At 40.9% G+C, this 26,728-nt stretch overlaps 2 protein-coding genes across 4 annotated transcripts; one reads left to right on the forward strand and one right to left on the reverse strand.

Moving 5' to 3' along the window:
• The first annotated feature begins 1,704 nt into the window (after positions 1-1,704).
• On the forward strand, positions 1,705-13,736 carry LOC131252643 (probable anion transporter 3, chloroplastic). Its single transcript, XM_058253294.1, has 8 exons — positions 1,705-2,452; positions 7,094-7,320; positions 8,477-8,825; positions 9,803-9,847; positions 10,191-10,337; positions 10,775-10,912; positions 12,073-12,106; positions 13,406-13,736. Exons 1-8 carry the CDS (start codon positions 2,021-2,023, stop codon positions 13,576-13,578), a joined length of 1,545 nt encoding a protein of 514 aa, XP_058109277.1. The 5' UTR covers positions 1,705-2,020; the 3' UTR covers positions 13,579-13,736.
• Positions 13,737-16,365: 2,629 nt separating this feature from the next.
• Positions 16,366-25,423, reverse strand: LOC131252644 (serine/arginine-rich splicing factor SR45a-like). Of its 3 annotated transcripts, none has more exons than XM_058253297.1 (7): positions 25,292-25,423; positions 19,890-19,912; positions 19,664-19,765; positions 19,445-19,559; positions 17,864-18,013; positions 17,370-17,433; positions 16,366-17,279 (listed from the first exon to the last, which is right to left on the reverse strand). In XM_058253297.1, the coding sequence occupies exons 1-7, from the start codon at positions 25,292-25,294 to the stop codon at positions 16,642-16,644; spliced, it is 1,095 nt and encodes a 364-aa protein (XP_058109280.1). In that variant the 5' UTR covers positions 25,295-25,423; the 3' UTR covers positions 16,366-16,641. The 3 variants fall into 3 exon arrangements, with proteins under 3 accessions (XP_058109280.1, XP_058109279.1, XP_058109278.1); XM_058253296.1 differs by lacking the exon at positions 25,292-25,423 and adding an exon at positions 24,745-24,765; XM_058253295.1 differs by lacking the exon at positions 25,292-25,423 and adding an exon at positions 24,745-24,765 and having other exon boundaries at positions 19,866-19,912.
• Between the last annotated feature and the right edge of the window lie 1,305 nt (positions 25,424-26,728).

Genomic DNA, 26,728 nt, shown 5'->3' on the forward strand with positions numbered 1-26,728 from the left:
TAGCATAACGGATGGATTGTTTTCTCACAAATATTGCATTGGACCCACTATAAGTGCCTCGCAGGCCCCCAATGACATATATGTGTTTTATCCAAGCCGTCCATCTATTTTTCCGTATCATTATATAGCAGTACCATAAAAATGGGAGAGATCCAAATCTCTAGTGAACCACGTCACAAGAAAATAATGGCAATTGAATGCCCACCATTAAAATCTACCCGGGGCTCAGTGTAATGTTTATCTGTCATATATCCTGTTGATTAGATCATCTAAACCTCGATGAAGAGAAAACACAAATATCAACTTAATTGAAAACATTCGTATCCGCTAAGAAGTTTCTAAGGGTGAGTGTTCAATCACCATTCTTTCCTGTGATGTCGTCCACGTGAGATTTGTATATTCCTCATTTATCATCTGATGCCGTAAAATAGTCTGAAAAAAATGGATGGATAGCATGGATAAGACAAATACATCCTTAGTAGGGCCCGCATGCATAGCACTGTCAGTAGCCACCTCGTTATTGACGCTATGAGTAGCAAATGTCGTCCATCTTTAATAGTAATTACAATAAATGCACAAGATAGCGCAGAGATAACATCATTCAAGTGGTAGCTCTGTCTTATTTATACGGAAATTAAATGCACCTGACTGGAACGGCATCCAAGCCGGTTGGACCATCCAACAGGTTGAACTTGCGAGTGGCTATATATATATATAATGCCTTTTGAAAGTTTTTTTCTAATGAAATGAAATGTATTTATAGAAAAAAAATTTATTTAATTGTATAAATTAAATTTTGTTTCTATTTTATGAAATATATGGAGTTTGAAACGTGTAATTATTATATATGTATATTTTAAAATTAGGGAATTTTTGGTGAATCAGATGGGACCATCCTAATCATTTCATGAGAATCTACACGGTGGCACCTGCCAGCTGACTCGCTTGACCACGACTCAGCTGCGAGTACCTGAAAGTGTACTCGCGAGAATGCAGTTTGCATCTCCCGGAGAAAGGACGCGCGAAGCGGGAGAGACGGGTATTCGTATCCCGGAAAGATTTTATCCTCCGGCAAGCTGTGGTAGTTCATACACATGCATGCAGAAATTGCAAACTGGGTATGTGAGAAAATCAAAATCAACCGTCCAAATTGAGTGGCCCACTTTATTTAACATATAAATCTGAAATTAAATATATTGGACAATAATAATTCTCTTATCAGTGCACATTTGTTTGTTGAATTTAAGACGTTGAATACTTTTTATCCAAATGTTCATCAAATACCCACCAATCGGATTATGCTGAATTCTTAATTTTGATCAATAAACCAAAGAAAGTGGAATCCATGGTTTGGTCGGTCTAATTTGATCTACGTCAGTGCTATGCTTGCCTTTTTATGACTGCACGTGTATGAACTATCATAGTCAGACAGAGTATGAAAAGTGTCTCTTTGCGTCCAATCCCACGTTCTTCAAGCAAAAGTCCTACTCTCCAAATCCAGAGTGTACGGTTATTTCGTAATTCCAACAGCATGCAAGGGCATTTAAGTCATTTCAAGCACATTGGGGGTAGTTGGCGCCCGTCATGCGGCCATTCCTCTGCGATGCAACGTGTACGCGGCTACTCTACCGAGAATTAGTTTTGACTATGACGAAAATGCCCTTCAAGAGTCCTACCTCGATCGAAACTCTTTTCATCTACTGCTGATATTAACCAACCTAACCCAAGAAATCCAACAACCCCACTTCTCTTCTTCTTTTTTAAAAACCCATTTCCTCTGCAGCAATCTCAAGCTCCGGAAATGGCGGAAAACTAGCAAAAAATCAGTACAAAAGTTCGAAAAAGCCCTTCAAATACTCGGATATTACCCATCTCTGCCACCCCACCAACCTCAAATTCAACAACAATTTCCATTTTCCCGAAATCCCGTTTCGGAATAAGAAGCAAAACAGTGCCCAGGTCGAAAAAACCCATCAGAATCCAGAAAATACCCATTTTGTCCTAGACCGAGATCCTACCGATGGCGCTGGCCTCCCCAATCAAATCAACGGTTTTCTCACGTTCTTCGATCGGTTTGAGGAACACCCAACAGAGATTTCGCGTTCAGATCGATGCAAAGCCCATCAATTCTCGTGAATTCGGAGTACGCGATGCGGGCAGAAGAAGAACAGAGGAGTTGAAACAGAGGAATGTGGTGAAGGGCATTGAAGGGAATAAGGAAAAAGAAAGGGGGAGGAGATTTGGGGTGATTTCCTGTAGAGCAGAGGGCATAGAGAGAGGGATTTTGACAGGAAGAGATGAAGGGCTGGTATTGCCGGAGAGATTGAAGGTGGTGGGCCTGATGGCTTTTGCCATGTGCTTGTGCAATGCAGATAGGGTGGTGATGTCCGTTGCTGTTGTCCCCCTTGCTGAGAGATATGGCTGGAGTAGCTCTTTCTTAGGAATCGTCCAGGTAAAAGAGAAGATCTCCACCGTATATTCTTATATGAATGGTAGAAATCATAGATCCTTCTTGCTCTTGTGGAATTGATATTTAGGCCCAACGTTTTTATTCCTACGCCCATATGTTTTCTACTTTTGGTGATTGGGATGGGATACTCTTTGTTTGTTTCTGACTATATTTCTTTGATATTTAGACCCTCTATTTTTATGCATACGCCCACATGTTTTCTATTTTTGGTACTTTGGATGGTCTTTGTTTGATGCTTACTATATTTCTTGTTCCTCTTTGTTATTATGGAATTGATATTTAGACCCTATATTTTTTGTGTTTGCACCCACATATTTCTACTTTTGGTGCTTGGGGTTTGTTTGGTGCTAATTATATTTCTTGTTCTTCTCATGTGTTATTGATGTTATTATGGAATTGATATTTAGATGCATATTTTTATACTTTACACCCCACATGTTTTCTATTTTTGGTACTTGGGGTGGCCTTTTGTTAGGTGATAATTATTTTTCTGATTCTCCTCATGTGTTATTGTTGTTATTATGGAATTGATATTTAGACCCTATTTTTTGTGTGTTTTCATACACATGTTTTCTACTTTGATACTTGGGTGGGTGGTCTGTGTATGATGCAATTCACTTTTCTTCATGTGCTACTTATATTGCCATGTAATTGATATTTAGGCCCTGTATTTGCACCTGAATCCTTTCTACTTTTGGTCAAATTCATTTTTCTTGTTTGAGAATTGATATTTAGGGCCTGTATTTTCATGTTGCCATCCATGTTCTTTCTACTTTTGGCACTAGTAGTTTTTGTTTGGTTTTAATCATTTTTCTTGTTCTTCTCATGTGTTATTGTTGTTGCTTCACAATTGATATTTAGGCCCTCTGTTTGTATGCTTACATCCACATTTTTCTAGTTTTCCCGCTTTGGGTAGTCTTTGTTTGGTGCTTGCTATTCATTTTTTCGTGCCATTCTCATGAGTTGTTGTTGTCGTTGTCGTAGACTTAGGATTGATATTTAGACCTTGTATTTTTATGTTTACACACATATTCTTTCTACTTTTTCTTACCTAAAGTGGTCCTTGTTTGGTGCTTGCTATTCATTTTTCTTGTGATTCTGACGTGTTGTTGTTGTTGTCTATAGGATTGATATTTAGACCCTGTATTTTTATATTTAGGCCAGTTTATGCAGGCTTCTTATTTTGAGAGAGAGAGAGATCCTCCGGCAGAGTATGATTGATGATACACAGGCGCTTAGAAATTGCATGTGCGTTTTGAACAAAAATTTACACTTATTTTATTATCTGACTATTAGATTAGTGGATGCTTATTGGATGGTTAAAAATGAAAAGAATCCAATGATCCCATATCAACAAACAAGTTTCGACGAATCAAAGGTCAAGATTGGTGAACCAATTTGATTTGGGGACCACGCTTAGCGACATTGGATTCCACAAATCATTTAGTTTAATTTGAATTAATGTACTCCACATGCAATTTCTGAGTGAGGGAGTATCAAGAAGTCATACTCTGCCAGAGTATCAAATAACCAATGGGTGGACTCTGGTGTTAGTTTTGCACAATTTAGAATTGGCAATGACTCATGCTCATTACCCATTGGCACTCATGTACAACGTACAACGATCCAATTCCACTGATCAAGGAATCCTAACCATTCAATCATCAGATATCGAATTGATGGTTAAAAGTAAAATAGTGAGTGTTCCAAACGAAGGGGGGAAATCATATGGTTAATATTATCTTCTCAATATAATTTTCAGGTTATGCTCTTATCCACATTCTGGTTTGAGGATTTTGACAGTCCTGAATTGCTGTAGAACTATACCATTGAAGTAGGACGTGGATTGCATGGTGACCCTGCCACCGCCGACTTTTATGGTGACATGACATGGAGAGATATAATTGGGCTAGGTGCCGCTATCGGAGATGAGGCCTGGTTGAGTACGTACTTGACCTAGCAACTTTTAAACATGATCTGTGTGGGTCCTGATGACTTACAAACATGCTCTGTGTGGGTCTCATCTCTAACAGGAGCACGTGGCCCTATCAATTGTCAGTCACGTCAGGTCACCACGGACGGTGGTGGAGGGTCACCATGCCATTATTGCTTCCACCTTTTTTTAAGTTGTGCAAAACCAACGTACAAGTCTAACCCAAAGTGTAGGGGCAAATATTCAGTTCCAAAACTCAGTGACCCAAGACTCAGGATCCAATGATTATCCAGGCTATTGATCTGATGGGACCTTCCATGGATGGACCATGCCCCAAAAATCATCCAGAATGGAAGATCCTAGCCATCCAATCTTTCATCTTTTTCTGTTGAATTTGAAATTTGTGTAGTACCACTCATTCATGGTTCATGGTCCATCCATGGTGGGCACTATCAAATCAATGATCTCGATCCTGAATCATGGGCCCCATTTCTACAGATCAGGCCTGAGGACAGCAAGTATATGTCGGGCCTCTCCGTATAGGATTATATAATTCATTTTTTCTATTTGATTTTTGGGATGTATTCTTTTTACATTTTGTGCTCTTTTTTTAGTGTGTGTGAGATCATGAGTAGCTATCAACCTCTCACCTAACCACATTTATCCAAAGTTAAATAGTTTAATCTTTCTAATTTAGACATCTGCCGCTAGCTCTTTGAAGACCTGATCTGATCTTGATCAGGAGGTTTGGTGGCCCCACATGCACCTTTAGATATGGCACAAGTGCCAACCTGGCCCATACGTGGGACATCTCATGTTCATATGTTGCCCACATCAATGATGGATCAGATGCCTCACGGCTGCAATGATTCCGAGCAAAACTCCATATGTTGGGCCACCAAACCTCTCAAGTGGTACAGAGTACAACAATTGCTCAGAGTACAACAGTTGCTCTCTCTCTCTCTCTCTCTCTCTCTCTCTCTCTCTCATGGTGAGCTGGATGAAATGGATGGTCCACGTCGATTTTTGGACTGTCCATATGGCGTATTCACTTATTGTGCACAGAAGTTTTGGAGTTCAGATGTTAGGTGTTTTGATTAGTATAAATCTATAAACAACTGGTATTAAAAAAGGGAAATTATAGGATAGCGGCAGTGGAAGACAGAGGTCCTCTTGTTGTGCACATGGAATAGAAACTCATAAATCAGGACCATCCATATCGTTGTCCCTGCCGGTGGCCACTGACCCTTTTTTTTTTTTGCACTGTTGGTTTAAATATCATTCATTGGATGGCTAAATTCACCCTATTGGCAATCCATGTGGCTTGTACGATGGACCATCCATGGTAGGGTCCACTAGGTGGTTGATTCAATTACTGAACATTCCTGCCACAATTAGGATGAAGAGGGGGGTGGATCATATCTGGGTTCTGCCATGACAATCATATCATTCCCTTGAACAAAACACAACTGTCATTACAGGTTGGATCTTCTCCTAATGTACAGAATGAATTCTGTCTGCAAGCATGCATCTGCACATGCCAATGTGGAACATGTGTGCAAGATCCAGCCCATTCATCAGATGAGCACCACATTGAATATTCCTTCCCCAATTAATCCAGCCAGTCCACTCATCAGGTGGGCCATACATGTACTGAAAATAAACTGTTCGCCAATGGTCCATGTTCCTAGAAGATGCTAGGCCCACTTGATTGGTTGGCCAGTCTGATGGGGATACATTCGCCACAGCGACCACCTAATGAATGTCGAGAAATCTCATAAAAAGAGATACATTCACTACAGCAAAACTATTGTCCCATTTATTCCTATAATGCCCCTACTCATCAGCTTGTAAATATGCAAAAGGCCCTGCTTGTATTAACTAACAATGATTATGTATTAGACATCATGGTTTATATAAATTATGGGTTATTAAGATTATTTTTATTCCTTACCATAATCTCTAATACGTGATTACAGTTAACTAAAATAAGATGCATTCATTTTTTTAAGTGGCAACCAAACAGGCCCAAAGTTAGATTCCAAATTAGTGATCCTTTTTGGGACGTGTTTGGTTGCATATTAGGTTGAGGCAGATTTTCAGCAATTGGTTGATTCTCCCACCTTATCATGATTTGCCCGATGCTGACAAAACCCTATTCTCGTTAAACAGGATTTGGATTTGCAGATTCTATCGATGTAAATCTTATCATCCAACTAGTTTGTTGAATTCAGATCATCGAATCAATTTCATCTTAAGTGTCAATAGACGTCTACCAATTGGCCAGCTAGGATCATTTGTTCACCATGATTTTGGGTTATGTCCCCATCTATGGTTGAGCCCGGCACTTGGACGGTTTTGGTTGAGTTGCAGGTATGACACATATACCATGGCCATTTGCATGCATATAGATGTGGGTAGAGGTAGAAGGAAAAGATTCGATGACCTATCATTTAACTAATGATATGGTCCTTGATGCAATGGAATGGCAGAACGGGATTTGTGCAGCCCACCCCAATTAGTTTGGATGTCTTAGATAATAATAATGATCATGGATCATGGCATTGTCAATGTTTTAGAATTTTCATTTATTTCTAACGTCATTCACATGCAACACAAGTCATCAGTTACTAAGGTCTTAATCAACATTGGGCTAATCTTTCTTAATCTCTTCTATGAACTATGTGCAGTCATCATTTCTATGGGGATATATATTCTCATCGATCGTCGGAGGTGCCTTGGCCGATAAATATGGAGGGAAGAGAGTCATGGCGTGGGGGGTTGCCGTGTGGTCACTCTCGACATTCTTGACGCCATGGGCTGCTAATCATTCGACCGGCATGCTCTTAGCGGCCCGCGCCCTCTTCGGGCTAGCCGAAGGTGTAGCTCTGCCTTCCATGAACACTCTCTTGTCTAGGTGAGACATAAAACCATCAATTGCCAGATAATAGCAGGCCGTGATTTAGATACATGGAGTTATTTGATATTCTGGCAGCAGATGATGCATGATACACAGTCACCCTGGAATTATGCGCTTTTCATACATTAGCTTAAACTAAACTCACTAAATTATGGACACCACTGTCATGAAGTCAGTCCCAAAATCATATTGGCTGATCAATCCCAACCTTGTGGATGCTTGTTTGTTCAAATTGGACCATTGGATAATTTTCATTTTTAACCATCCAATAGATGTCCACCAATCCGACAGTCAAATGATCAAATAATCTTAATTTTGGGTGGCGATACATCTAGACTGGGACCCATGATTTGGACAGTTTAATTTGAATTAATTGTATGCTACTGCTACATATGAAATTTTTAAGGAATTTCTAAGAAGAATGATTTCGTGACATTCCCTCCATTAAGTTTTAGTATAAGACAAACTCAAACAACCATCTGATCTTGATCAAAGGCTGTCCTTCACAGGAACCTCTAGTTACTAGGTTTGTGGGCCTACACCTGAAAGGCTTGAAGTGGTGATCAAGATCAAATGGTTATAATTTCTTATCCCGGGAGTTCGATGCAAGAGATTAAAAAATTCCCCACTTCAGTTCTTGTGATTAAGATTGTTTTACTCGCAGTAGGAATATTTTGTTTTCTTTTTGTTTCTTACGAAATGAAACATATTACAGATTTAAAAAATATTAAAAAATATTTTAAAAAAAAGAGGCTGCAACATTCCATGAAAATCTATACCATTTCGGCATTTCCACGGTAATTCTAATGATTGAAATATCCAAACATGACAGGTTAGTCACGATATTTCGCCTCTTACTCTGAATTGAATTGCCTTCACATGTTTTGACAGTATCATGAAATATTCAGCTCTCTTTGTGAACTTTTGAGTTTCATGCTACTCTTAACACCTCAAGTATCACACACCTGTTACAAACTTGAGATTCAACACTACTTAAATGACCAAATTGCTGTACTTTCTTTTTTTGTATTTTTTTATTTTTACACACACTCACACTCACGTCCACACCCACAAATACACACACCACAATGGGGGGACCCACCAAATTGTACTTAGAATTTAACATATCTCGTGCTATTTTTGTTTCCAATAGGTGGTTTCCGTGCAGCGAACGTGCGAGTGCGGTTGGAATTTCGATGGCTGGATTTCACCTTGGCAATGTTATAAGCTTACTTGCAACCCCAATCATCATGTCGCGGATTGGAATTTCCGGCCCTTTTGCTCTCTTCTCGACTCTTGGGTTCCTATGGTTGTCGATATGGGCACTTGGAATTACTAACGATCCTCAAGATAGCCGTTTTATTAGCCAAGCAGAGCTACGGCTAATTCAAGCTGGAAAAACCAATACTCCGACAACAAATGGCAAGCTTCCACCCATCCGCAAATTGTTCTCCAAGCTACCAACGTGGGCGATTGTTGCTGCCAATGTAACTAACAACTGGGTATGTTTATCCAAGTAACCCAAACAACCCATCATCATCTTCACCGTCATCCATCATCGACATATATTGCGATGGTGCACTCTCTAGTAGTACTGGTACCATCATAAGCTTGCAGTGGTGCCTGGCTGATGTGGGACCCACTTAATGTTTATGTAGCATCCAATCTGTCCATTGGATTCAGCACTTCAATAAACTAAGAGGTCACAAAAATCAGCTCGATCCAAAACTCATGTAGCCCACAATACATGGAACATGCTGGGAGGGGATCCATCCATCTTGATTTCCACTAGGGCCCACTTGAGTTGCAAAATCTCCTGAGTTTTGGCCTGAGTTCATCCAGGTCAGATGAAGGGTCTGAACAGCCAGGATTCAATATACTCAACTTGGTGGGCCCCCACAAAAATCAATTGTCTCCTCCCAAGTTGTTCCCTTTGCTATGGCCCACTTGAGTTTTGGATCGGCCTGATTTTTGGGCCTCATGGGTTTATTGAGGTGACATGTCTCATAGCCGGGTTGAACATTACAGATACATCAAGTTGGCCCCACATCGACCTGGTACTACCACCACCAATAACTTATGGTTGAACCTGGATCCTTACTCTTGCTCGGGTGGTAGACTCTTGGAGTTTGAACACCCGGTCAAGGGTTCGAGTATCCATAGGTGGTGAAATTCCACTAGCGTGAGTGTGTGGGGTGTGTTTGCGTGTGTGTAAAAGAAAAAAAAAAAACTTATGGTTGAACCTGTACCTATAGAGCACTGCCCGATTTGAGATGATCATGATCTCATGGTGAGTAGATGGTGGAGCATACCAAGCAGATCCATACATCTAGCTGGTATTGATCCTACATACCGATTTTTTTTAAAATCAAAACACCTCTCAAAATGACCCAACAGCCCCCATATTTTTGTTGCAGCTTTTTTTTTTTTTTTTTGAATTCCATAGTAAATAAATCTGAAATTCTCTCTTAACTTGCAGGGGTACTTTGTTCTTTTGTCGTGGATGCCAGTGTACTTCAAAACTGTGAGTGGACCACTAAACCCAACTAAAATTTGAAATTATTTATAGAGGTGTCTTGGCTAACATACACTTGAGCCATTGGATATATGGGGCTACCAAGAAGCAAAGATCATGGCCACAAATCACCTGTTATAGTCAACCTATGGCCAATTTTTTTTCCATCATCTATCCTGCTAACGTGCACATGTAGCTATTGGCGCTCAATGGGCATAGTGCCACCATGCATGAAGTTCTGATGAAAATTACCAAAAATCCAAGACGAGTCTATTGCTATTTTTTATGGCCTAAAATACCTATGCATCTTCAATTTTGAAATACTAATGAAATGTTCCAATTACAAAAACAGGTTTTTAATGTGAACTTGAAACAAGCCTCATGGTTCAGTGCCATCCCATGGGGAATGATGGCGATTTCGGGTTACATTGCAGGTGCTGCATCTGATTTCTTGATCAAATCGGGTTATTCTGTGACCCTAGTCAGAAAGATCATGCAGGTAATTTTGTAATTTATTGGAGGCGCTTGTTACCTGACTCCACTCGAACAGTTCATGCGATTTATATGCTTGGAGGGTTACATAGCTTATGTTATTCTATTGGCTGAAATAGGGGGGAGCCATCACTTTTTAGGTGGGACCCACATCCATGGTTTTTTGAGTCAGTGGCTCAGACTGACTCGTCCAATCCTGAGTCAAGTTGTGACTTGGCTGAGTTGGGCCAATTCACCCTCTATTCTCAATACTGACTCGTGATGCTGGCCCAGATCAGGCTTGACCGAGTCTGAGTTGACTCGGGCAAGCCACTAATCCATGCCCACGTCTCCTGCCAATGGCAACATAATGACAAATAGAGATTGAGGGGCAGCAAAATCTCTTCTAGTTAAAATTGCATGTCGTGAAATTAATCTAATTCATTATGTGTTTGTGTGTGACAGTCGATCGGTTTTATCGGTCCGGGAGTGTCATTGCTATGCCTGAATTTCGCCAAGACCCCGGCTGCAGCCGCTGGGTATATGACGGCAGCCCTGAGCCTGAGTTCATTCAGCCAAGCTGGATTTCTTCTAAACATGCAAGTAAGCTCTCTCATCCCTCGATTCCTTTAAAGGGTCGTTTGGCCTCACGGATTTGGGGTTGGATTTGGAATCCAAATCCAAAAGACCTCACTTCTTAAGTTTGAAAGCCTCTTTTTTGTTTTAATCCTGGTGGATTTCAAATCTTGATTTTAAGCCACCTTTATCTCTTTTTCTGAAAGCTGGGCTGCAAAATCCAAGGATCTCAAATCCAACCCAACCCAACTAATAGATTTTTGAAATGTTCCTGTGTGGACCACCTGACTTTTGGAATGACCTGATTTGTGGAGTGTCCATGCAATTCTTGTCAGACGCATTTTCTGAATGGATTGGATGGCATACAAACAAAAGGTGGGCCATAGGTCATCAAGAAGGATTTTAATGGTGTGTGTGCGTCCCAGCTGTGACCTCTGGTGTGGCCCACCTGAGTTTTCAATTGGCCTAATCTGTGGCATCCAAGGAAAACATGAGAGGGTGCATATGATAAATGGATTAGATGCCATTTTTCTGATCACAGTTGGCCCCAAGATGCCAAACAAAATTTCTGAATTCCACATGATTGAAAATCCAAGTTACCAAACACAACTGGTAGATTCCAAATCTCAAGGATTGCAAATCCTGGATTTGGATTCTTAACTTAAGAATCCAAATCCAAGCTGCAAAACAACTTATTACCATTTGGGTTGTGGAAATTGCTCTGTCATATATTGAAATATAGTCATACTAACTCAGTGCATGGACCATCCACACCACCCAATCCATGCATGTGCTCTTGGATCCAAACCACCCAATCAATCCACCACGCACAACTTGGTGGGCCAAATCCCAAAAATTGCAAACCTGACCAATCAATTGAAACTTTCTTACCATTGCTTGAGCTTTTATTCATCATCGAACAACAGTACTGAAGATGTGGCTGATCCATCTGACAGTAGAAATGGTGCATTTATCAATTTCCAATGCACAACTTTTGATTGGATTCTTTCTCATAATTTTATGTGAAAAATGCATGAAATTACCAAAATAACCTCACTTGCAGGCAATGATAGTGTATTTGTCCATGTGCATATTTGGTATTTTTTAAGAGAATACGATGCCCGTGTTTGAGTTTGATTTTCCAAATGGGATGAATATTAATGTATGACATAATGGTTGTTTTGCAGGACATAGCCCCTCAATATGCAGGATTTCTTCATGGTATGTTCTCATTTCTCTTGCAAATCAAGCCCATACTTGTGAAATGACCGAAACACCCTAAGATTTTCAAGAAAATTACCAAGTAAGGCTGTACACAAACCGGGCTAGCCCAGTTAACTCGCTCGACCCGGCCCGAAAAAGCTCGACTCGGACCGACCCAAAACTAAGTTCAGGCTGAGTTCAAACAGGTCCCAGTTCAGCCCGACTTGGCTGTTTATATATATATATATATATATATATATATATATATATATATATATATATATATATATATATATATATATATATATATTCTAAATCCTTACCCTAACCATTTAAGACAGAAGTGAGAACACCGCCTGACCCTAAACCCTAAAACTCTCTCTCTCTCAATCTCTCTCTTAACTTTTGGGATAGTTCACCGCTTATCTTTGAAGTGACAGTGACTCATCCACCTCACAGGTGTCATAGATTTACAACAATCCAGGTTGTCCAAATCGTGGGTCCCTTTGTAGATAGAGCAGGTCCGAAACTAGCCCGAACTAGCCCGATTGCTGACCGGGCCGAGTTCGGCCTGGACATGTTGGCCCGGTGACCGGGGCGGGCCGGGTTGAGACCAGTTCGACTCGGTTTGGCCGGATGTACACCCCTATTACCAAGTGCCTTGCCTGCACATGGACATTCCCACACACCCTCCTGCACACTGCACGAGCAACTCACACATGTGCGATAAAACTTGTGCATGTGCGACATTTGCGAGCATGGCATGGTATGTCCCAGATCTGATCCAATCCGAGCCATCCATCCATCCATCAGAACTATCGCCAATCCATCTATCAAAATAGCACCACTATATTGACTCCCTATCCCAAGAATCATGTTGATACACTGGTCAGGTGGGGCCACAGTTTGTGAAACAAATGTATGGCTCTGAAAAACTTGGCTGAAGATTTCTAACCAATCCACGGGCTCACATGCTGAGCGGACCAGATTTCCAACATGTACAAGGTCGGTCCCAACCTGATGGATGGATTGGATCAGTGTAATACCTACTTCCGGAGTAGGTCCCACCATGGATAGGACATGGACAGGCCTCCTGTTCTGTAAAGATGATCCTAACCATTCGAAAATAGACTTTACCGCAGATTGAGCGGCTTAGATTATCAGTAGCAACTCAATCTGTGCCCATGGCCTATACATGGTTGAACTCGAATCGATATGCATGGCCCAACTAGTGAGGTACAAAACTCACTTAAGGCTGGGCCACATTTACAAAATCTATGTAAAACCCTAACGCCCTTTTTCCATCTAATTCAACAGGCATTACAAACTCAATTGGGACAGGGGCAGCCATAATCAGCACCATCGGGACGGGTTATTTCGTTCAATGGTTGGGATCTTTCCAAGCCTTCTTAACAGTGACAGCAGTTCTCTACTTCATCACCACCATCTTCTGGAACATGTACGCCACTGGAGAACGTGTTTTCTACTAGATTTTGTTTTTCTTTTTGTTCTATTTTTTTAAAAATCTGAATGAGTATTTTATTTTCTCAATTAGCAGTGAGGTAGGTTCATTTATTTACGCAAGATAGGAGAGAAAAAACAATGTATCAGAACTATAACATCCTGCTCATCGGCATTGTACAGTTTGCTCTCTAATGAGCGTATTCTATATGCCTGGAATTGTTGTTCTGTGATCCAAGCTGTTGCTCTGATGGATCCTGATTGGGAGATCCTAACCCTTCAATAAATGACCTTAAAATAAATGGTTTAGGGGAGAATAAAGGTATGGTTCAGATTCAGCTGAAAACAGTTCAAAAATCATAGTACAAAGTATTATAAAATCTAGTATATTTTTTTGGGCATCCCCCATCCATGGTAATGAACCGAATCAACGGTTTGGATCACCTAACCATGAGCACATGTGTGGAACATGGTGCATTCAATGATGAGCAAGTTCTCGATACCGCTGGCTTGTTACATGTTATGATTTCCTTGGCTGATGATGATCGGGTGAAGAAGAAGATTGGAACCCCAATCACGGCATCAATAAGCATACAATGTTCGAGTCTACAATGTAGTTTGTGTTTGGACAAATGTATTTATGTGTTACTACATATTGAAATTTGTATTGAAGATGGGAGAGCTGGTGGTGGTGATAAATAGAATTCTCAACAGGGAAACATTTGACAAAAAAAACAAACTGGAACCCAGCCTGTTGATTGACCAGCCTAAGTTGGGATTTTAGTGGGTCAGGTTAAGCTAATTGGCCATTGGATTTGATGCACACTAGATCTGAATTTGGATCTGTTGGGTCAGGATTGAATTCAAAACAATACCTCGATCATTAATTTGGATGTCCTCCACAACTATGGTTTTTAATAAGACCGCTTGTCCAACTCAGGCGAGTTGATGGCTTTTAACTCAGGTGACTCATGGTACCGGTGGCTCATTATTCACCACCAAAGCCAAGTCGATAGGTCGTCAAACCGTGTCCAATAAGGCTTATCTTCATGGACTAGTGGCCAAAGGGTCGAGTTTTAGCCACAAGGAAATGAACCCAAGTCACGCACAGCCGTTTCTTGGCAGCGATTCGTTGTTTCGGTTTTGTGCTAGACGTGTGCTACCAGTACTTAACAATTTTCTTGTTTCTATTATCTTTTTTTTTACGGAGAATGATCCAATGGTCCATTCTGTCCATCAGGCGTGCCCTCCAATGTTATGCCATTGGGCAAGCAGTCCAATCAGAATTCAGGTAAGCTATACGACATGAACGGTTGGGAGGGAATGTCCGAACAATAAGACCCTCCAGATTGATTGTGGAGCCACCAAGATGTCTGTGTGCCATCTGATCCATTCATCAGACATGCCCCACCACGAGGAAGGGACACTTACAGTAGTGTTTTATAGCAGTATTGACCTTTGTGGACCCATCACGATTGGTGCATAATCCATTCCGTCCATCAGGGGTTCCCTTCCCTCCCATGTTAATGCCATGAGGAGGCTAGGAGTCCAATCAGAAACTCAGTAGGACAAAGGAACAAGATATCAGGCCGCTCCAAGACTCCAGTGGGCCAAAGTCAGACCATTTGAATCTAGAGGTTTTAGGTATGATTTACATCTCTCCCTCTAGTGTGGCCCACCTGATCTGTGGATCAACCTAATTTTGGGCCACAAGGCGAACGTGAGGTGGCACATATGATGGATGGAGTGGATGGACGACATACCAGGTGGGGCCCACAGAGGTCGATGCTACTGGACCATTCACCATCTATGATGTAATATCTAAATGGCGGCCTATCATTCAAGACATGAAATTTATATTAGCTTTTCTCTTTAAATGTATCAACACAATCGAACCTAACTCATTAGAGAGGAGCATTTAAGTAGGATTGAAATAGCAGAGAGCCCACTAATTGTCCCAAGTCACGTGCATATCACATAAGCTCTTCTGTTGTTTGCTTCAAATGACCAATTATGTCATGGAGAATTGATCCAGTGTTCGTCTTGTCACACGAAAATCTCGCTATTTATGACGGTCAAACTAAAAAAGGCAGGGCCCGAAAACTCGAAAGGCCTGATAGAGCATCACTAATATACGATCAAAGACGCCCCCATTACATTACATATAAAAAAAAAAAAAAAAACACACTATGGATTGAAACGATTAGGTCCGCTTGGAACCGGCTGGCTTGACTGACGTAGATAAGTGGGAAGCATACTTACTGCCACGTGGATAGAATTTCCCTGATATCTAATGCATTCATCAGGAGGTATGCCGGATCACATTCACCCTAGTCATCATAAAACGATAACTCGAGCAGACCACACCATAAGGAAACAACAGTTGGGATGGAATGCCCAACTTCAGTTTTGTATAGGGCCCACCGTGGTGTCCGTATTTCATCTAACTTTGCCTCATCAGGGTGGACCACAACGTAACCCATCTCCCTAAAAATTTCTCATTTCCAACGTGATAAACTGATTGGTTAAGGTATTGATTTCCAGGCCATCTTCTGTCAATGGCAGTTGTACAAATCTTCTAATGTTCCTAGTAAGTGTAAGTTACGCCCACTAAGACAGCTTGCACTGGATGATGACTCTTCATGCCCAAAATATCAAAGGACGACGACAACAACAAAAATAAATAAATAAAGAGCTTTCCCTGGACCCCAGGGGGGCCATCCAATTCAACATTGTTTGTTTAGTAAGGGGCCCATATGTTATATAAAAGTCCCATGCATAATACCCATAGCTCTTTGCAGAGCTACAGCTACACATGAAGCCAAAGCAGGGCGTACTCATCATCACCATGCAAATTAAACAGGATCGAACACTTCAGATCCATCCTCAGCAGGAAGAATCATAACAAGTAAATACCCAATACACAGAGAGTTGGTGAGATGTGAATTTACAATCAACAGGAGTGCAGCGTGATATCTATCATCATATCCAGATAACAATCATATGTAGAAAAGTCTGAGAGAACCCAAATGCCATGGAATCCAGAAAAAACACCAGCCCATAATTTATCCGGGCCATCTCAGGCTCCCCCTTCACTTGGACGGGGAGGGAGACCTGGATGGAGATCTTGAGAGTGAGCTCATGCCACTGCTTCCACTGTAGCTACGATGGCTCCTCCGCCTCGGGGAGAGGCTGCGAAAAGGGCTTCTTGCATGGCTCTTCCTTGGCTTGGGTGAGACACTTTGAGAGAAGCCCCTAGGCCTGGGTGTGGCACTGCGAGATAAGCTCCTCCTCGAGCTTCTTCTAACCATGGGAGAAGGGCTGCGTGATATCGAGCGGTATCCCCTCCGGTAGTAAGGTGAGACAGAGCGATCATGGGAGGAGTATGATCTGGATTTGGATCTGGATCTGTGTCCGGAGTAATATAGAGAGTATGATCGGCCCCGCCTGCCGATCGGAGACTGGCTGTAACGGGATCGAGGCGCATGCCGGCTGTAGTGGGGAGAGTAGGACCTGTCCCGCCTGCTGATTGGGGACCGGCTGTAACGTGAATGGGAACGGCGCCGTCTGTAGTAGGGAGAATTGGACCAGTCCCTCTCAGAAGGGTAGGGTGACCTGTGCCGGCTGTGATAGGGGGAGTAGGACCGGTCCCGGTCCCTCTCAGATGAGTAACGGGGAGAACTGTAATGGCCCCTGCGATAGGGAGAGTAGCTTGGAGAGCGACGTCGCACTGAACCAAGACAACAAAATGCGATATTATAACATAACAGCTAAAAGATCACATGCAGAGAAGCAAAAGAGGCTGTAATCAATCACCTACCATGGGTAGATTTCACACCAAGGTACCTGCCTGGGGTCGGTGTCCGTCCCCGTCGCCTTCTTGCCTGCAGAGAATCAGTGCATCTCAAAAATTAAAGAGGGAGAAATGATCATCACTCGGCATGAACGGAGGACACAAGAAGCAGATAGAGAATATTCAGGAAATGGAAAATATAATGGCAGATACACAACAAAAGCCAATTAATTGCTGAAGAGAGGAAGAAATGCCAGGGCATACAACCCTTTAGTTTAAAGTCTGATTTTTGCTTGAGTTTGATTTTGTTGTTTGGGTTGTGGCAAGGCTTTTTGATGATTGGTGAAGAGCTGCTCTACACACAGCTACCCTGCTGCCACAAACACTTCAGGCGAATAACACCATAGCTAAAGCTATCAATAATTCCTCATGTGAACATCATATATACACTCATTAAAACTATAAGAAATACTTCCAACCGACTGGATGCAATTAAATACCAAGCATGGATGCTGATTTACCTTCTCCACTGTGATGACTCGGCCTTCAAGTACCGATCGATTCATGTACTTGATGCAACGATCAGCTTCCTCAACAGAGGCCATCGTCACGAACCCAAAACCACGGGACTCCCTTGTCCATGGGTCAATCACAAGGTGGATGTCAATCACCTGCCAGAGGGAAACTGACGAGTAAGAAAAGGCTGCATCGATTCTGTAAAAGATGGATAAAATATAATTTTCATATACATAGTTTTCCAGAAAGACCCGTGACAAGTCCCTCAAAGGTTCATCCTATCACATATAGGTGATATGGAATTTGACTTACTGGCAGGCATTCTACAAGTGTTTAAGTTACGAGCTTTTAAAATTAAAAATTAAAAATTAAATTTTTAAAAAAAAAAAGAGGAAAAGGAAAACAACCATCTTTCTGCATTCAAGGAGTTGGTACAGGCCGAACGCTCCAAAGGGAGCAAGGGGAAAGTTCAAAAGATGTGGATGGATATAGAACAAAAAGACTTGATGACCCACCGATACAGTAGAATGGTGAGGGGACTATAAATGAGGAAAATCTTAAACAATATAGAAATACCAAAACAAAGTATATGATTGCAATTTTAGTAACAAGAGTGGAGACAATAAATTAGTTAAGATTGCCGACTAAGAAGTTTCCCAAAAAGACTTCTTTGCTGCCCATGGAATTTAAGTGGGGTGGAGGAAATGGAGTTCTGCCTATAGGGTTTATGTGACTGTCGTGTTACAGGATAGCCATATACTCACTCAAGCTTTATGGGGCAGAATGATGGGAAACTAAGGAACAGCGCATTCATAGGTTTGAGTGTAGCTAAAAGACTGAAACAAGGACAACAGATGCATGAGCAGCAAGATTAGGATTAAATATGAATGTGTTTGAGGGTCGATTGGCAACTTGGAAATGAATGCATTCAAAGGAACTTAGTAGAATATATAGGTAATTAAGATGAGGGAAAGTCAACTTTGATGGTTTAGTCATGTGCAACGGAAACCAAGAAATGAAATAGGAGTGTGTGAGTACAAGTTGAAAGCTCCAAAAGGGCAAGGGAGAAGCCCAAAAGGACATGGGTAGAGGTAGTACGAAAAGACTTGATAACCTATGGCCTAACTGAAGTTACAACCCTTGATAGAGAATGGTTGAACAGGATTCATGGAGCTAACCCTAATTAACTGGGATAAGGCTTAGATGATGATGATGATGTCCACTGTTGTAATAAGGGTTGGAACCAAGGTCAGGTAAGTCTCTCAGAAGGTGTCCTTCATGAGCGAGATCAAGAGCTAAGCATGACTCATGAGATGAAATTTTGATAGGAATTGTGGTGTGGTGGAAAAGAATAACACCTAAGTTGTCTCAACATGTATAGTGGAGTCGTGCAAGATCCAAGTCTGTGTCACTATAAGTCGGTGTCCAAGAAAATCATCATAACTGTTTCGGGTTGGGTGGAAGGAAAGATTGGTGGGGACATTAGAGTTGGAAGAAATCTAAAGGACATTTAAATCAATTCATATGTTGACTTACGCAAAATGTACTCAGAAAACCATCAGTGACTATTTTCCCAGTGTCCTTACCGTTCCCCCTTTGCTTGAAAAATGCTTTTCAAGTTCTCTCTTCGTAACCCGAGGCGAAAGACCCGTGACGTACAAATTGTTCCCGAGATTTCCAACATCACTAGAATCACGGCTCCTGCAAAACATTGCGAAATACACCAGAATGGAATTGTCAAAAATCATGATAAAATATCAAACCGAGAATCCTAAATATATATCAGATGGGTAAAGGTAATTTACCTTGAGCGGCTCCTTGACATTGACCTTGACATTGACCTTGACCTAGATAACGAACTAGAGGCACATCTTCTCCGGTATGGAGAAGGGGAGCGAGATGAATACCTGGAATATAAAGGAAAAGACAATCCATTATCATACATAATGTTGTGATAGGCAGGTCGCTGTTCAGCATTCCACCCAAAGAACTCCTGGACATGGAAACCTGGATAGGTAAGTGGAGACCCACCTTGATCTTCTGGACGACGACATCTGAAACACAGAACCACAGATAAGTGAAACCAACAAAAAATTTAAATGGAAGAACATAGTCATTTTTACTAAAATAGAAATTGAATAAAAACAACCTAATCCATGATTTCCTATGACTGAATATATTCAAGACCATATGTAGCAAAAAAAAAAAAAGGTCTTCTACTCAGACCACCAATACATAACACACATACATTCAATATTAAGAATCCTATGTAAACCCAGTCACTTGTTATCAATGAATACATATAGACCAAATGTCAGCAACAAAAATAAGTTCTCCTTTAGAGAATTCCAATGCAAAAATACATGCACATATACTTTAAACAATGAGAATTCCAAGTATATCACCAGTTACTTTCAACGATGAATACATCTCAAGAACACCCAGAGGGAATGGATTGTAATTCCTTGTAAGCACATAGCAGTCAGTAGCAAAGATATCAAAATCATTGGAAATTTGTATAAAAAATGGAAGAAAGAAAATAAAAAATAAAAAAAATGAACACACATTACACCAGTATGACATACTACATAACCAGGGCCATGTAAACATGTCAACATCAGGTGTCAAACACAATTTCACAATGCCTAATGGAAATCAGATCACTGACCCATCAATGCAAATAGCTACTTCAGCTTTGAACAATCGTCTTGTACCCACACAATAATAAGCAGTGTGAGAGTCATGAACTTCAACATTTAGAGGGAAATTGACAGTGATTTGATGTTTTTTTCTTTTTCTTTTTTTTTTTGATGGGGGGCACATTCTCATTCTATATTTTTGTATGTTTATCAACTTACGCCTCAAATTTTACCCACTTCCCGTCAAGAGCGATGGTGATTCTAGCCACTCGTCACATTTGTCCTTTTTCTTATGGGAGTAGGCGAGTAGCCCACACCACCCTCTCCCTCGCTGCTTGCAGCCCGCACCTACCAACTCTATGTATGTAGCCTAAGGGAGGCAATGGGTCAGGTCGAGTTGGGCTCTCGTCAAGTTGGATTTGGGTTTATAATAAGGATGAGTCCAAACCCAACCCATTTTATTAAACGGGTTGAAAATCTCAATCCCAACCCAACCCATTTATAAATGAGTCAAACCCAAGCCCAGCCGACCTAAACCATTTAATTAAACAATATAAAATTAGAATTCATTTTCCATTTTTATATAAAAATATCAACCATATATTTAGAAATATTCGTTAATAAAAAGCAAAACCCCTACTATAATCCAAATTACAACCATCAAAACCAAATTTAGGATTTTTTAACTTAATTATATTATAATGTATGATGCACACATATATAGTTAGCATTTGGTGAGGAAGCAAGGGCCAAGACCATATTCATGACAGCAGATCCAACTCGGCAAACCCAAACCCGACCCATTAATTTCAGTTGACAAAACGCAATCCAAACCCAAAACTATATGGGAAACAGGTCAACCCAAACCTTAACTTTTGGGTCGGGTCAGGTTGGCAGGCAGGCGAGTTACGTTTTGCCACCCCTAATGTATCCCACAAACCTCTATCCGAAACTCAAGTGATGTGGCACCATGGAAACCAATAAAGACCAGTTTACATGGGATTCACATCCAGGTATGCCACACAATACCATAGAAACCAATAAAAAACCATAAACCTAGAAACTCACGTGATGCAGCCCACTTGATCATTAGATTAGGTGGCACCCCATCACCAAGTAGATGCAACTGATACACACATTGGAAAGTATATATACCACGATGGGCTCCACATCATAGAAGACTGTAGAAATGCCAATTTATATGCAAATTCAATCAGTACGCTGAATTGGGCTGATCTTACCCAGCATCGCATCATCAAGGTGGGGCACACCTAATGCACTACTTGAATGACATAGACACCTGGATGGCCCCACAGTGAACCTGAGGCTTTTCTGTGGTGGACATCCCCTCCCCCTAATTGCTTCACACTGTGCAGCCGCCTAATGACTGGATCAGTCTGCTTTTATGGGAGCCCCCACAAACTGATTTGGGAGCACCCGACGTACAGGCCAGATATCATTCACACACCACATGGGCCCATTGCGACAGTTACCATAGGATTTCCCATTTAATTGTTAGATATTGAACATATGAAGCAAAGATAGAAGATGAGCCCCTGGTCATTCAAGCGAGGGCCATGCAATTGTAGGGTCAATGTCTAATGCTAGTTTCCATATAACCCTTACTGCCATGTGATTTTAGAAAAGGTACAGGATTTCTTAATGCAACCAAATGGCCACAAAAGCCAATTGATCAGGGCCTAAAGAATCGAACCATTCAAGCTGTCTTGCTTAATGATTTGGACCAGATCTGTGGTCAGTTTATCAATCCAATGACATCAGTGGTCAGATTACATTGTGGGACTCAGAGGATCAATCAGATGGTCATCATATTTCTAGGATTTATTTGTTTTAGTTATTAGGGTTTACCAAGTATTGAATAATTTTCCATCGTTTGTATTTTCAGCACTTTCTTAATGGGCCACTTTTTTTTTGGGCACCAGACAGTGTCCGAATGTTAAATTAGTTTCTAAACAAGCCCAAGATAAAGGGGTTCTGAGTTATAGCACATTTACATGAGGCCCATACAGTAGTGATGAGATTTTGGGACAGTTTGGTCAATTTCTATTATTAAGGCTTCTCTACTTGGCTAAAGCATGTGTAAAGCAAGGAAGGTGGATTTGCGTCATTTCTACTTTCAACCATACCTTAGATTATGTACTGTTATAAATGATTATGTACTGTTTGGTTGCCCTAAAATGCTTGTAAATCATTTACTGCTTGCTTTTATGTGACAATCAACCCTAAGCTTTAGTGAGATGGGCTTAACCCAATGATCCACTTTAAAATCCTCTCTTACATGCCATTTGAATGTTTTTTTAATGAATTACTCCTCTAAACTCTCATGTGTGAATACCCAATTACAGGAGATAAACCATTTACAGGCTATCCAAACACAGTAAATGATTTACTAAGGGGCCATTTGGATGCCTGTAACTTTTGTAGAAAGTAACAAAGTTACAGGTAAGTAAGTTACAGATGGTGATTGGGGGAGAAAAGTTACAGGTGAAACTTGTAACTTTTTTACAAGGATCCAAAAATCTCACAGGGAGAGGTCGTTTTCAACTTACCCATATCTGTCTTACAGGTAATGATTTGAATTTTGAATTCAAAATTTCTTAGGAGAATCGTAGGTGCGTTGCGGCACCCATTGAAGGATGAGGCTCTCTCTCTCTCTCTCTCTCTCTCTCTCTCTCTCTCTCTCTCTCTCTCATCCAGCTCCAAAAGAGGTATGGCCTACAACCCTCTCTTGATTTTTTTTTTCCCTCTTCATCGATTTTTTTTTTTTTTTTATCTTGCAGGCTTGAGACGGACGTAGTTTGGCTATGACACTGCAATAGCCACGTAGCTACTAGTTGGTGATCCCAACAATGAGGCAGATCTAAACTTCAAGTGGATCACACCACAGGAAAATAGTAGTTATTGAATGTCCACCATTAAAAAACTCCTTGGGCCCACTGTAATGTTTGTTTTACATCCAACATGTTGATTAGGTCATAAGGACCTGGATGAATGGAAAAAAAAAACAAATCAGTTTGATCCACCCCAAGAAGTTTTTAATGATGGGCATTCAATCAACACCGTTTCATGTGATGTGATCCACTTGAGATTTGGATCTACCTTATTTTTGGGCCCATGCAATAAAATGATCTAAAAAAATGGATGGACGGCATGGATTAAACACATACATTATGGCAGGGCCCATGGAGCACCGACGGTAGGCACCTGGCTACCCGCAACGTCAGAAGCCAAACCACGACTGCTACTTGATGGTTGTTCCCTGTGGGCACCATCATGATTTGTGTTTTATCCATGCCGTCAATCTATTTCAGATTATTATTTTAGGGTATCATCCCAAAAATGAGGAAGATCCAACTCTCAAGTGGACTACACCACAGGAAACCGTGGTGATATAACGCTTACCAATAAAAACTTTATGGGGGCCACTGTCATGTTTATTCACATCCAACCTGCTGATTTGGTCACATAGACCTAGATGAAGGGAAAACACAACTTCCAGCTGATGAATACGTGGCCCACTTCTATGAAGGTATTTTGCATACATGGACCCACTTTTATGGCCCAACTGATTATTTGTTTAGCCTAAAAATTGGCCCAACAACTCATTTAGATGGTCTCAACAAGATGGTATATTTTTATTTAAGCTTTTTTATGAGTCAAATTGATTTTTAAACGATTCCCTACACAAAGCTCTAGGTGGTGTGAATATACAGCTTACTACTTAAAACTAAGTTACAGGTTACCCAAACACAAAACCTAAGGGGACATTTGGATGGTGGTAAATGGGGCAAGTAGTAAATGATTTACGAGCGAATCATTTACTACTTGTGTTTGGATGCTCTAATTTGCTAGTAAATGATTTACTACTTGTAAACGATTTACCAGCAAAGCCCCCATCTCATTTACCAGCAAAAAGGCGATTTTTCATTTACCAGTAAATGAGGAGAGGACAACGGCTCTTTCTCTTCTTTTTTTTTAATGAAAGCCTGTAAAGCAGATTTCATTTACCATTAACAGGCTATCCAAACACTGTAAAAATCATTTACAACTTAAAGCCAAACAGACAGGCTGTAAATCATTTACAGCCTTTATTTACTGGTATATCATTTACAACGTAAAACATTTGCCACCATCGAAACGCACCCCTAAGTTACCTGTAAGTAAATTACAGCTTACATCCAAACATGATTATCTGTAACTTACACCTGTAACTTAAAAAAACTTACAGGCATTCAAACGCTGCCTAATAAATCATTTACAACTTAAAGCCAAACAGACAGGCTGTAAACGACCCTAAAGAAGAGGCAATGCCTGTCAACCAAAGCGGGCATAGATATCACTTCCATAAATAAATAAATAAAAATCCAATTGAAACCTATGTTCATGTTCTGGTTCAATTTTCATAACAAAATCTATTAATCATCGAACTGATTTTTCTGATTAAAATAAATCAAGAACGGAACAGACAGCAAAAAGAAAAGGCGATCTTTGGATATGTGTCTGACTATATACGATCAAAAGGCATGACAACAGCATAGGGAACCACAAAAAAAAAAAAATCAAAAAAAATCAAAATCAAAACGGATCGACCTATCAATCAAAGAAATCAACATAAAGAGAAAAATCGAAGCGGATGCAGCTATCTATCAAAGAAATCCACACAAATACATGAAATTGCAGCGAATAACGAACATGAGGCTTAAATCTGCCGAACGAAGAAACCCTTGAAAACGAAGAATAAAAAAATAAAAAGGCAGAAATACAAAAGCTTACCATAGCTATGAAAGGAAGAACCTCTCTTTCTGCAGAAAATGATAAAACAAGGAGATGTGGGGGGGCTTATAATCCTTATATAACGAGGGGAAGCGAGAAGCTTCTGGAGATGCGGACGCGAAGAGCTCTTAAAATCGGTTGAATCCGTCCAGTTCCCAGGCCTGAAATACGGATGTGAAATCGTCTGGGTCACCGTCGTCCACGTGGAGGTCTGGATTTCCAACTCTGGATATGATACTCGGTGGAGCCGGAAGATCTGTAACATGGCAGAGTAATGACGCAGCCCATCAAGGCTATCCGTAAATCAGGTCCGCTATTTTTCTGGGCCATAGCATGGATGGTTTATATCTCAGGAACTATTCTTGTTAGACAATCCTATCCATCTTCAGCATGTCCGTTAATCTGACGATCGAAAAATATAAAAGCAGCTAATCACGAAATATGCAGGGAAAGATTATCAAAAAACAAAAGAATGTAACGGTGGACCCAAATTGCATGCTGGGACGATTCTTCTAGCTCAACCCTGTGATCTCGACGTGGAAGGTCCACGAATCTTTTCTAACCTCAGTTTCTGTGGGGTCCATCGTGATGCTTCCGTTGTATCCAGTCCGTCCATCCGTTTTCCTCCGTTATTTTATGACTAGATGACGAACATGGAGATCCAAGACTTAGGAAATGGATGGATGGGATAGCTTTCTCATAAACAGCGCGATGGCCCCACACGCATGTTCCATGGGCTCGCAGGCAATCCTAAGATCATCTGGTTAATACGGATGAATGGACGATGCATAAGGCCTGTTTGACTTTTCGGCCCAACTGTAATTAACATTTACATGGGGCTCATCTTTTCCTATGCAGATATGGCAACTTGCTTTTTTAACATTTAGATTGTGAAATTTATAAAATCAATTTTGGGAAATTAGATCAATGGTGTGGATGTATCAGTGGTGTCCACGAAATTAAGCCAATATTTTTGTAAAATTACTCTCACATTTTCAAATAAAGTGAAAAAAGTAATAATTATTTATTTACCATGATTTACCTATATTATGGAAAATCAAACAGGCCGTGGACGGTCTGGTGGGCCCGAAAGACACGGGATCTGGTACGGTCATCTCCTGCCGTACACGTGCACGGTTATCAATCGAACTGGCTATTTTCGTTGATGAAACGCGGTTCACACACATTCGTAGTCACGTGTCGGGTAGGGACAACAAGAAGTGCGTGATTAGATAAAAAGTCCATCCGAATTAGGAACTAGATGCCCTCTCCACGTGTATGGTCGATTGAAGGCTCTCCAATGACGCAAATTTAAGTGAGTCTGCGGGGCCCACTGTGATGTTTGTGTAACATCCGCTCCGTCTATCATCTTCGCCCTTTCATGTCAGGAGCTGAGCCCAAAAATCAGCCAACCCAAGCTCATTGGGCCACACTAAA

Source organism: Magnolia sinica, chromosome 8 (assembly GCF_029962835.1).
Source record: "Magnolia sinica isolate HGM2019 chromosome 8, MsV1, whole genome shotgun sequence".
NCBI classification, from domain to species: Eukaryota; Viridiplantae; Streptophyta; class Magnoliopsida; order Magnoliales; family Magnoliaceae; genus Magnolia; species Magnolia sinica.

Coding starts and splice junctions, on each gene's coding strand:
- LOC131252644 (XM_058253295.1), bottom strand. Junction 19,560..19,663: donor ATGTCAAGGAGCCGCTCAAG/GTAAATTACCTT, acceptor AATGTTTTGCAG/GAGCCGTGATTCTAGTGATG. Junction 17,434..17,863: donor GAGTCATCACAGTGGAGAAG/GTAAATCAGCAT, acceptor GATTCTCTGCAG/GCAAGAAGGCGACGGGGACG.
- LOC131252643 (XM_058253294.1), top strand. CDS start 2,021: ATGGCGCTGGCCTCCCCAATCAAATCAACGGTTTTCTCACGTTCTTCG. Junction 8,826..9,802: donor CCAATGTAACTAACAACTGG/GTATGTTTATCC, acceptor CTTAACTTGCAG/GGGTACTTTGTTCTTTTGTC. Junction 10,913..12,072: donor GATTTCTTCTAAACATGCAA/GTAAGCTCTCTC, acceptor GTTGTTTTGCAG/GACATAGCCCCTCAATATGC.